The sequence below is a fragment of the Lepisosteus oculatus genome, chromosome 7, assembly GCF_040954835.1.
Source record: "Lepisosteus oculatus isolate fLepOcu1 chromosome 7, fLepOcu1.hap2, whole genome shotgun sequence".
NCBI lineage: Eukaryota > Metazoa > Chordata > Actinopteri > Semionotiformes > Lepisosteidae > Lepisosteus > Lepisosteus oculatus.
This window is the reverse complement of record NC_090702.1, coordinates 53,287,139-53,299,312: the sequence shown is the minus strand read 5'-3', so window position 1 is coordinate 53,299,312 and position 12,174 is coordinate 53,287,139. Positions and strand designations below refer to the sequence as shown.

The following is a 12,174-nucleotide window of genomic DNA, read 5'->3' as shown; positions in this document are numbered from 1 at the left end:
GTACTATTTATTATGAATAACCTATGATTGTATGAACGTGATCTGAGATGCACATAAAGTCTCCCAGAAAATAACATTTTTAGAATACTCTAAAACCCTGAAATAATCATTTTTTTTCTAGTGTAATGATGTGGAGTAGTGCTAGGAGCATTACGGACCACATTGTTTGGGTTGGCCAGGATGGAAGAGGATTTTTTAAGACCACCGACGAGTTTCTTCTCTGTGGTGGACGGAGACATGGCAGGCTTCTGACTGGATAGGTTTTTGGTAAAGTTTCTGCAATTTCCCTCACGGGATCAAAAAATTATCTATCTAAAGTGCAAGGCTTGACTGCTACTTTGGGACAGTGTTTTTTGGGTAACCGGGGTAAATTGTTTTCATATGCTTTGTGAGTGTTGTCCATTGTGCATAATCTGCATCTTGAGTTCGGCGTGAAACGTAGATTAATAGTCTGTAATAAAGGGAAATTTGTAGAAAAACTGTTTTGTTTGGTCTGTGGGTGCACTGTTGGTTCTGGTAGATATTAATGAACTCGTAAAGGGGGGAAAAGTCCCTGCACCTTTAAAATTGCTAGGCGGTATAGTCAGCTACAAAGTTTATAAGTAGTTGCTGTATTTAGGGGTCACCATCCGAGACACAAATATACATATTTCACAGTCGGTGACATTAATATGAAAATTAGTATCCACCTGTCTCCCAGAATAGTACAACGATATAAAATGCACCTTTATTTGTTTTGAACTGGTAAATATTATAAATAACGTCATTCACGGTGTCTGGAGCTACAGGGAAGCTTTAGCTGTAAAACGACAATTTCAGTAAAACGAGGAAATAGCCTTATACTGTAAGATACTAATTGAGTACTGTACGTCAACGAAGTTTCGTCATACAGTATAAATCAACCATCATGTAAAATAAGCAGTCCCTGCTCCTTAATATTTAAGTTTACTGCTTTATTGTCATTACGTTCTGTTCTTTCCAGTACTAGTTTATAATATCACACTGGAAGCTGTAACACTGTCCCAAGACAACACCATTAACAACATGATAGCCGTTGCTGTGGAAACCCCACTACGCACTTTACGTATGCTCCTGCCGTACGTGTCTTTGAGAATGGTGCTTTTGTAAGAACTGTACGTCATTTCCTTTATGCTGCAGCCTGCTGTCATTTTCACAACAAATAGGTAAAGATAAAAGTTATTTTTTTCCTCTAATACAGTTAATATAAACTAGATAGGTGATCGTAAGAAATGTTTAGTGATTTAATATTTTAAAGACTCACGACTGGCCTCTTACTGAAGTTACACTCTCAATGAAAATGCAAGATCAATTATAATTTTTAACTCCATTTTAACTACATTGCTTTTTTAATTTCTGCTTTTTATTTTCTTGTGCGAATGCGGTACTGGATTTGTAACCTTGTGGCAGGCTGACAGTGTATGCAAATAACACCTCAATTTAATGTTCTTTTACGTCGCTAGAAAATAAAAACTAACAACGATTAAATTATCTGCTAATTTAACCCTTTTTACGTCAGATTGGAGTCCTTTATATTTTTAACATCGAGATTCCCGCCTTACGTACCGCTCAACGTGTGGGATTTACATATCTTTTTTTTATCTCCAGTTATCGTCTAGTATGGTAACTTCTATGTTACGCTTTAAATAAATGGTATATACGGTACAGTACGTCGATCAGATCCATTTTGGTCATTGTACACATAGCTTGTATTTCTGTTTAGCTGTGCTATGCTATAGAGTTACATTTTTTAGTTTTATTTTGATTAAAAGTAGCGCACAAGACACTGAAATAAAAATAAAAAATACAATTGCCTTTATGGGCCGACAAACAGATTAGCCCCTACGGGCTAGAACAAGAATTGAACATCTCTCTGAAACTAAACCCCCCGCTGTAAAAACGCTGCCCCAGCCTATGAGCCTGTTACCAGACAACACAGGCTACTAGTGATGGACATCACAATATTGAAGGAGCGAAGAATAAAGCAGAGAAAACACCCAGCACGAACAAAAGTGTGGAAACTGAGAGAAAACAAAGTAGATTTCAACAGGCTGGTGAGAGAAATGAAAAACAACACAGAGGAAACAGAGGAGCCTTCAGTTGAAGAAGAGTGGACTGAGATGAGCCACATCCTAGAAGAGGCTGCTACCTTGGTTTGTGGAAAGACAAGAGGAAGCAGACCGAGGGAAAATGAAGAGTGGTGGTGGGATATGGAAGCTCAGGAAACACTGAAGGAAAATAAAAAAGCATGAAAGATGGCACTGGAGAATTACAAGAATATAAGAGACTAAAGAAGGTAGCAAAAAGAAGTGTAGCAAGAGCAAAGGAAAGAGCCTGGAAGGAATGGTATGAGAAACCTGAAACAAAGGAAGGAGAGGACCAAATCTACAAGATTGCTAAACATAGAGCAATCAGAAAAAAGAAATTATCTGGGTGGCAGTACTCAAGGATGGAGAAGGCAGAGTCTTGATTAAAGAAAAACAGATCAAGCAAAGATGGCTGGAGTACTTAAAAAATCTGTTAAATGTAGAAAATGAGAGGGAGAACCTAGTGGAGGCAGATGTAGTGTGTTGACCAATCCAAGAAATTTCAGTAAAGGAAGTGACAGAAGCCATCAAAGAGATGAAAGTGGGCAAAGCAACTGGACCATCAGGAATAGCAGCAGAACACTTTAAGAACCTCGATGAAGAGGGGATTCAGTGGCTGATGAGATTGCTAATCAATATTGCAAAGGAAGAGAGAATTCCAGAAGAATGGACAAAAAGCAGTATGGTTACCATCTACAAGGAGAAAGGAGACCCAGTGGAGTGTAAAAACTATAGAGGAATAAAACTTCTGGAACATGGATTGAAAATCCTGGAAAAAATTCTGGACAAGAGACTCAGGAAGATAGTCAGGATCCACAACTCACAATTTGGATTCTCAGCGGGGGAAAGCACAATAGATGCCATTTTTGTGATGAGACAGTTACAGGTGAAGACACTAGAGAAAGGGAAAAAGCTGTATGTGGCCTTTCTGGACTTGGAGAAGGCATATGACCGTGTGCCCAGAGAGGTGGTGTATTGGTGCTTGAGGAAGAAAGGAGTACCAGAAAGCATGGTGAAGTTAGTTCAAGCAACCACAGAGATGCAACTACGAAGATGATCACACAATGGGGAGAGACAAAAGAGTCACAGTTGAAATACACCAAGGATCAGCACTAACTCCTTTCCTTTTTATAAACATTATTGACACACTGACAGACGAGGTAAGAACAGAAGTGCCTTGGGAACTCATCTTTGCTGATGATGTGGCACTGATGGCAGATTCAGAAGTAGAACTACAGGAGAAAGTGTTCAAATGGCAGAGGAATCTGGAAAAGGGCGGACTGAAAATCTGAGAAGAGGAGATACTATGACCAATGTTGAGGAGACAAATGGAGGAAAACTGAAACAGGTTGATGGCTTTAATACCTTGGATCAAAACTGGTAAAGGGAGGAGAAACACTGGAGGCAGTAAAACAAAGAGTGAAAGCTGGATGGAACATATGGAGAGAAATAACTGGAATAATCTGTGACGGGAAAATTCCTAGAAAGTTAAAGTGCAAAATGTACAAGACTGTGATTAGACCTGTACTACTATATGGAGCTGAATGCATGGCAGTTGGAAAGAGGGAAGAGAACTTGATGAGAAGAACTGAAATGAGGATGTTGAGATGGATTCTGCAGATTTCAATGAAGGATAATATCAGAAATGAAGAAATCCGTAGACGATGTGGGGTGGTGGATGTGGTTGAGAAACTGCAGGGTCTAGTGTCTTAGCATGGGCACATCTTTTCCACATTGGCTATGAAGATGGCTGGACTCGTAGAGCCCCTTGCAGTTCAGTTGCCAGGCAGTGTGAATGGGAGATATAGCCAGTTCCTGTAGGGACGCTTGTCCCTCAGGGTTTCATGGGGAAAGCTGTGACAGAAGTCCAATTCCAAGATAGACAGACTTCTGTACTTCTGTACACAAGAAGTGGCTTAGAGGTTGTCCTATCATCTGAGCTGCAAACATTCCCCTACTAAGAATTGTTATGACCTCCTAATTAACTGTACAGGGACGGTTAATCACGAAGTTTATTTTACTAGTAAAGTACAGGACCGCTGTATTAAAAAAAATATCCCATAAACAATTCATCAGGTGTTCCATTTTAACAGAAAGATTATCGTCTCGGTTTCATACTGATTATCATGGGTTTTTGGGTCTAATTATTTTAGCTTTGACGGTTACCCGTGGTAGGTTATTCCCAGGTGTTCAAGTTCACACTCCAAAAATGTACACCTCTACATGTATTCTAGCCTCATCGCTCCTTTCAGACACTCCTGGAAACTGATCACGCAGCCTTAGTTAAATCTGCGGTATTGTAGTACTTGCAAGCTATACGGGTTCATCAAGAACAATTTAAATTTTTGCTCAGAATAAAAGCCCTGTGACTTCAGAGGGTGAAAACTGAGCCATTAATTAGGAACACGAGTTGTAGCAGCAGTCCACACACTTACTCACCACACAGCAGCCTAACTAAGTTAAAATACTAAAAACTCTGCGCCACACAAAAAGTGTGGTTAAGATTGAGACAGGGAAGCATTTCACTGGGAGACTGATCGACTTCAATTATGCTGCCATAGCTACAGCCTGCTCTTTGGCAGCTCTGTCCCCATCCCCTCTGCTTCTCTCGTCCCCTCTCCTCTCTCCTCTCTCCTCTCTCGTCATCTCCTCTCCTCTCCTCCTCTCATCCCCTCTCCTCCTCTTCTCCCTCTCCCTCTCCTCCCCTCTTCTTCTCTTGTCTCCTTTCCTCCTCTTCTCCCCTCTCCCCTTTCACCTCTATCCACCTCTCCTCTCTACTCCTCTCCTCCTCTCTCCCCTTTCTCCTCTCCTCCCCTCTTCCCTTTCTCCTCCTCTCTCGTCCCCTCTCCTCCTCTCTCCTCATCTCCATGCTCTTCCTCTTATCCCTCTCCTCCTCTCCTCCTCTCTCCCCTTTCACCTCTCTCCTCCTCTCCTCCCCTCTCCCCTTCTCCTCTCCTCCCCTCTGTCTCTCTCGTCCCTTCTCCTCCTCCCCTCCCCTCTGCCTCTCTCGTCCTCTCTCCTCCCTGTCCTTCCTCCTCCTCTCCCAGGCTGTCATCTGCCAGTCTCCTTGTGCAGACTGTTGCACTTAAATAGTTAAATCAGTCACTGTCCATTACCATCAACACGTGTTTGAAAATATGTACAACACAATTAAAACCACCTAAAAACAATTAGAACATGTAGAGGATCATTCTTCACTAAAAGAATGGAAGTGCTGACAAAAACAAAATTATCCTGGATTTGTTTCTTTGTGGCTCACACACACACTGTGCCCAACTCTAACCCCGAAAAAGGGAACTGCAAGGCTATTTTTACATTTAGTTGTTGTAAAGAATCGTCATTCATATTACGTACATATTAGTAAAAAAATCAATACATGCCCTATCTCAAATTAACTATATACAATGTTATGAAACAGACGCATACAAGGCAACATGTTTTTTAGATATTTTTTCTAGACTGCTGAATTGAATGAGTGCAATAGAATTTAATTCATCTTATCAACTTCAAGACAATTTTGCCAACAACAACTATATACTTGTTAACTCATACAGATCATGTTGGAACATTTCTGCGATAAAATGCCTGCTACACAACCTGTACTTATTGGCTTGTACATTGCACTGAATCTCATTGAGATATTTGTCGATAGGCCTAACATCAGGGTCCATGTTTATTACCTATCTCTTGGCTAGTCGAATTTCCATTGGAAAAGGAAACAGTTTTACTTTCTGCTGATCTGATCCTCTGTTTTGTGTGTGATGACGATGTCCTACACAGCCAAATGCTCAATAGTGGGGCATCATCTAAATATATATGCGAGTTGAGAAAGACAAAAAAGGATTAATGTTGTTTGCCGTCCAAGTTTCTCTTTTTGCTTACAGTGACTAGTGAGCAGGAAGGGACAACCTTACGTCTCAGTTCGAATGAACTCTCATTCTCACCCATGGCGAGACCAGAGGTTTGCAACAACATGGCGACTATACAGTACTTTCACAAAGTTCACAATTTTGTGCTTCAGTTTTTTCACAATTATGTGCTGTCAATTTATTTTGTTACTGACATTTAATAACTGGTCTGAAAAATCGGGATCACAGTTCTCCTTTAGTAACAAATAGGCTACACTGTACGTGTTTAAATTGTAATTTTGTATATACAGTACAGGTAATAGTGTAATTCAGTGCAGCATTTGTCAGAATTTCTCAAAAAGTTAGTATGATAAAGGGAAATTGGGTACGTAATTTCCATGATCTGAAAACTACCCCTAGTTATATTTATGCTATTAGTGTGCAAAATTGGTTTCCATTGACCTCTGAACTGCCTCAGATCTCACTTTTAAAGCACATCCACACGATTTAGCTTTCAGTTCCAAGTATCAAGAAGTAGCCAGTGCTTTAGAACTGGAACACAATTCATCTCCTTCCTGTCTTACACAAAAAAAAAATGACTGGAGCTGAAAATACACAAGCTGGTTTTACAGGCTCTGTGCTGTACTTATTCTATCAAAGTTAAAACTATCTATTATACTATCTGGGACAAGTACACTGGGTGGCATTAATGTAAGAGAAGCCAACCTTTGATGTCACCTCCTAATGCTGCACTCTGCTCTTCTTCCACCACACATTTATTTTCACCCCCAGTGATTAATGGCCAGCCCGCAAAAAATAAAGTGTTAGCACATTTTGCAGTTCGGTCTAACCTTGGTTAGATAAAAACAAAACATATTGACGGTCTGTAAGAAATAGTTAAATATTAAAGTTAAATATAGAATGTAAGCATTCAGACATTTGTAAAAATTTTATCTAATAAGTAGCCTCCTTTCATTAATGTTTAGAACAGTGTTGTTACTAGTTTAAAGAGATGACTCGTTAGAGTGGTTTTCTAACTCCACTTATTGAAGAAGAAACACATCTGGTTAAAAATAACCCTGAAGTGCCTGATCTAAATTTAGCTCACTTCAAGTCAAGTCCTGTGAGTGTGGCTGAAAGTGTTTGTTTGTCTTTGTTTTTGTTTGTTGTTCTACTAGGTTATTTTGTATTTTGCAAGTGTTGCATATTGTTACTTATTATTTTAGTCCTGCCTGCGTTATAAAATGATCTCAGATTAACAACCATTCAGATATAAAGTTCTATTACATGTTTGTTCGGAATTAATTATGGTTTATGTTTCTTGTTTCTTTCAAGCTGTGAAAATCAACCTGGAAAGACTGCAGTTAATTTTTCAAAATGTTCCGACTGGCAGTAGCACCCTTTTGGGTTCACTGCCCTCGAGTCAGAGCCTGTCTGTCAGGCAGCAGGAGCTACGCTGTGTCCCGCGGTGGAAATGAAAGGGCCGAGAACAAACTCACAGTGAACTCTCTGTACAGTTTGTCAGTAGATATTAGAAAAATCCGCAAGCTGAAAGGCTGGGTCCTTCTACAAGACATTGCCTACGTCGATGAAACTGCTTCTGTTTTAAAAGAGCTGGGCGCTGAAGCCACTCTAATAGCTACAGTGCTGGAACAGTGCCCAGAGGCTGTGCTGTGCACCCCAGCAGAAGTCCGGGCCCAGAGAGAGCTGTGGATGTCAGTGTGTCCCACAGAGAAGGAGCTGCTGACGATCATAGAGAAGTTCCCCCACTCATTTTTCACTGCCAGTCAGCACATCAACCAGAAGGCAAACATACAGTTCTTCCAAAGATTAAAGATCAACAAGAGGACCATCATAAAACTGATGGCGAGCGCATCTCAGAGCTTCAGCAACCCAGTGGAGCAGAATGAGCAGATGATCAGCACTTTGCAGGACATGTATCGGAGCCTCGGAGGAAAGGAAGGCAATCTGCAAATTTGGTTACAGAAACTTTTGACCCAAAACCCATTTATTTTAATGAAGACCCCTGAGACCTTAAAGGAGAACCTGAAGTTCCTTCAGAAAAAGGGATTTTCCAGTGAAGAACTCCTTTTGCTTTTGTCTAAACTAAGAGGATTTATTGCTGAGCTTTCTCCTTGCAGAATGGAAGAGACCCTGACATGCTCCAAGGCAGTGCTGCGCTGCACCGAGTGGGAGCTGAAAGAGATTGTCTTAAAATGCCCAGCTCTCCTCTACTACTCTGTCCCGGTTCTGTCTGATCGCTTACAAGGTCTTTTAAGCAGAGGCATCAGTGTGGACCAAATAAAAGAATCTCCATCAGTATTAGAGTTGACTACACAGATAGTACAGTATCGTATTCAGAAACTCAGTGCATCAGGTTATGATATAAAAAAGGGCAGCCTTGAGCCTCTTAATGGGACAAACAAAGATTTTGAGCTAAGTTACGAGAAGTTACACCTGCGAAAGCAGCGGCCACTTTTTAATCCAGTTGCTCCCTTGACAATAGAGGAATAATTACAGTAGTGTTGGATGGTGAATTTGACAAAATCCTTGACATTTTATTCAAAGACATACATGTATTCATTGTTTTATTTAAAATTTGATTAGGCTATAAAACACTGAAACAGTATGTTAAAGATTCAGTTAAATGCTACATTTTATATACCTTATATCCACCCAGGGTGTGAAGGACATAGGACACACTATGGTCTCAAGCAAGGAGAAGATATGTGGCCATCACATTCTTTTCCAAGTCTTGATCATGGTACAATGCTGACACAAGCACAAAAGTCATTTATATTATAGATATTGTAGATTATAGATTTATATTTATTATTATAGATAATACAGTACTGTAGTCTGTGGTGAACTGCCATCTCATCCGATGTGTAGTCCAGCCCTGCATCCTGTGCCTGCTGGTTCAGGCACCAGAGGATGGATAATACCTGTAATAGGAGTTTATTGCAGATACTTAGCTGTATGCTATCGTCTCTGGAAAACAATATCGTATTGTTTTTTTCAGATTTAGACACTGCCCTTTCTAGTTCTGGTACTGCTACTGATGATAGCAATCATGATAATAACGTTTGAGGGTTGAACATTTCCTATTCTTTCCCTTGGGGCTCAAGTCTGATTCACCAGTCGGTCCTAGTCGGCTCTGCAGGGTGTCTGCAACAAAGCAGATAATTCCATCAAAATTCCTTCTTGTCAGTGATGGGGAGATGCACCATAAAGAGGGCAGGTTTCTCTGGGACAGGTTGACATGGGGATGGCCTCTTGGTTTTAGATCTGGACTGTGTAAATCTTTACTTGTTGTTCAGATCAAAACCTTTACTGCATAATGCCTTGTGAAATAATCATTTACAAGGATTTCTCAGTGCTTGAGCAGAACTTTTCACCTTTAAATATCTGATTTGGTAACACAGAGGAAATAGGAAGATTGGGCACCAATCTTTTTTCTAAGAAAGACTATAATTTACTTACAGTATCTCAGTGAAAGCCTAAGAAAACTTTTTTTTAAATAATGAAACAGGTTTTTCACAATTTTATTGAAAACATCCTTATCAAGAAAATGTTATCACATTTCTGTTATCACAGAGCTCTCTAGATGCCTTCTGTATATTTTTACAGGGTAATGATATATTAAAAAGAATGCATGTCTACAAATTGTGTTTTTGTCTATAAATTGCAGAGGACCTATTCTAAGAATAGTAGCCTTCTGCAGTACTGTTTGCACACAGCATTGTGCTTAACATAAAGGCAGCAAATCCAATACAAATGTTTATGTTCTCCATATACTGCCTTTTTTCTTTACACACCATACAGTATGACAGATCTGTTCATGTAATTAAGCTCTGTACCATAACCATGGCATAATGGTTGTGTATTTATTAATCAGATCACAAAAAACGTGAGTATCAGAGACAACGGTGATGAACTCTGTAGGAAGCTTGTAGTATGTTTTGAAAAACAAAATGTCAGAAAGTTGACTTACCACATTTAAGCGCTTTTTCAGACAGGAAGGAAGTAGCAATGCTAATGAAAATGTACCCTGATGCCTCCAGCTTCACTTTTTAGTAATATGTCAGAATCATCGAGCAAATTTAAGTGGTGTTTTATGAAAAGTCACTCAGGGAGGATGCTAATAATGTCCCCATCTCCTTCCCGCAAGCGTTGGATTCACTTTGTGAATATATAAGCATCTTCTTCTCAGACTCTGGGATTCACCTGGTGTCCGAGAGGTGGCGAGGTCCTGTGCTGTCAGACCTGTGTGACAAACTTTCTGAGCCTGCATGAATACATTATGAGGTCTCCAGACTTCCTTCCCCCTTCCCTTGTAGTTTGTTCCTGCACTTGACTCTGGGAGATGAGCGATGCATGAGCCACTGTCAGCGGTACTAAATCAGTAGCATCCCTGGAGACCGCAGCCTTCCTTTTGGATTGAGTGACAGAGCTAATAGGTCCCCGTTTCTGCCAACAGTTCCAAGGAGATAAAGGACAAGATAGCCAAGGCACGAGCAACTCTTCCTGTCAGGAACAGGTATTAATTAGCCCTATTTTCGGGGAAGAATATTAAACCTGATTGGAAGTACATTTCTGGAGCGTTAATTATGATTAGTAATGTCCCCTGTTTTACACTAATATATCCAATATATCGACCCTGTCTTCATACATGACTTCACTATTTTCTTTTTAGGGGACAAAAGCAGTCTTCTTCTCCTTGGGCACAAATTTTACGGTTAAGTGCATACAGTATGACAAAAAATATTGTTAAATCAGAAGTCAGAGCTGTGTTTCTGTGATTTCGGTCTTGGTGCTTTTAGCTTAAACTAAGAAAAAACATCCCAGCAAATTCTGACCTTGGGAACTTTTACATTTTCTTATTTTGAAGTGACTGTTGCATTTTATTAGGGGAATCTTAGGGAGTTTTCAGAAACACTGTTAATTGTCATTCAGCCGTACAGCAGTACAGAGGGTATTGAATACATACTGTGTGAATCTTTACAGAGTCAAACACTTTAGTAAATGTCAGGCAGAAGTACATCTGTTCAAAATTCATTTGGATTAATATGAAATAAGAGTTTCACATCAGAGAAAAAAAAACCTTTGTATAAATAACTTTGTGTCTCACTATAATATCTGCTCATATTATATGTAAATGGGTTTTGATAAAGGTATAAAATTAGTTTTTATTAAAAATTGTTACATATGTATCCAAATGTTTAAATTTCACATACGTATCCTATTATTCAAACGTTAAACTGGGCATCCCTGGGACAGAGTATTTTCACACCTTTCACCTTATCTCATCAGGCAGTTACCATGACCAACGATCTATTCTAGCAAACATGTTTGTCAGATCGTAAGCAAAATTAACACTTGTAGGAACTGTGGCTAAAACCCCCATGTATCGCATAAATTAATATGACTGCCACTGTATAGTGGATAAACTGGAAAGTTTGAGTCCGTATAAGGGCCTGCTATTGAGTGATGCAAAAACCATTATCCATATACAGTATCAACAGGCATAGAGTGGTTGTCATAGCATTGCCTAATGAGAATCCTTTTGATAAACCTATAATTAAGGACTATCGAGATGGAAAGCACATTAGGCTCTAGCCATGATAAGCTGCTTATTTCCTCATTCCAGGGTTTTTTAATTAGCAAGTCTGTTGTGATTGTGAGTATGTCTCAGGTAAGAGCAGAAATCCGTTACATTTTCCTGAGCCCTTTGCAAGTCCTCTCCTCTTAGTGGACACCTCTTTTTGTCTCTGTGTGAATATAATTATTTAGGACAATATTCTTCTTACAGAGAGGATAATGTTACAGTATTAGGGGGTCTCAGAATGGGTCAATTTCACATCAAAAGCACCCGTTTCTTTAACGTTATAAAAATAATCATCCTTGGAAAGTATTTGTGCAATTGTTTGTTAATCTTATTTTGTTGCTTAGGGCAGTCACAGTGGCCAAAGATCCAGGTGGCCAAACAATTGTGTTAATGTTTTAATTCACTGTAAACCAATTACATTGTACCATTAAATTATTCTTCTTAAAGGATAAATAGAGAAGCCAGCAATACGGTATAGAAGCATCTGGATTGGTAAAGAATTCCTCCTTCAGACTACAGATAGACACAGGTAATTTGGGTGCTAAGGAGTCTAACAATAGGCTATAAGTGAGGAACCTGCTGTCTAGACCATTGTCTAAATAGTTATTTCTGA

At 39.6% G+C, this 12,174-nt stretch overlaps 1 protein-coding gene across 2 annotated transcripts; it reads left to right on the top strand.

The window, feature by feature from the left end:
* The first annotated feature begins 1,082 nt into the window (after window positions 1-1,082).
* mterf2 (mitochondrial transcription termination factor 2) lies at window positions 1,083-9,619 on the top strand. 2 transcript variants are annotated; one of them, XM_015351836.2, is made up of 2 exons: window positions 1,083-1,184; window positions 7,289-9,619. In XM_015351836.2, the coding sequence occupies exon 2, from the start codon at window positions 7,331-7,333 to the stop codon at window positions 8,465-8,467; it is 1,137 nt and encodes a 378-aa protein (XP_015207322.2). In that variant the 5' UTR covers window positions 1,083-1,184; window positions 7,289-7,330; the 3' UTR covers window positions 8,468-9,619. The 2 variants fall into 2 exon arrangements, with proteins under 2 accessions (XP_015207322.2, XP_015207323.2); XM_015351837.2 differs by lacking the exon at window positions 1,083-1,184 and adding an exon at window positions 1,200-6,066.
* The last annotated feature ends 2,555 nt before the right edge of the window (window positions 9,620-12,174 follow it).

What these genes read in the sequence shown, in the direction of transcription:
- mterf2 (XM_015351836.2), top strand. Translation starts at nt 7,331, where the DNA reads ATGTTCCGACTGGCAGTAGCACCCTTTTGGGTTCACTGCCCTCGAGTC.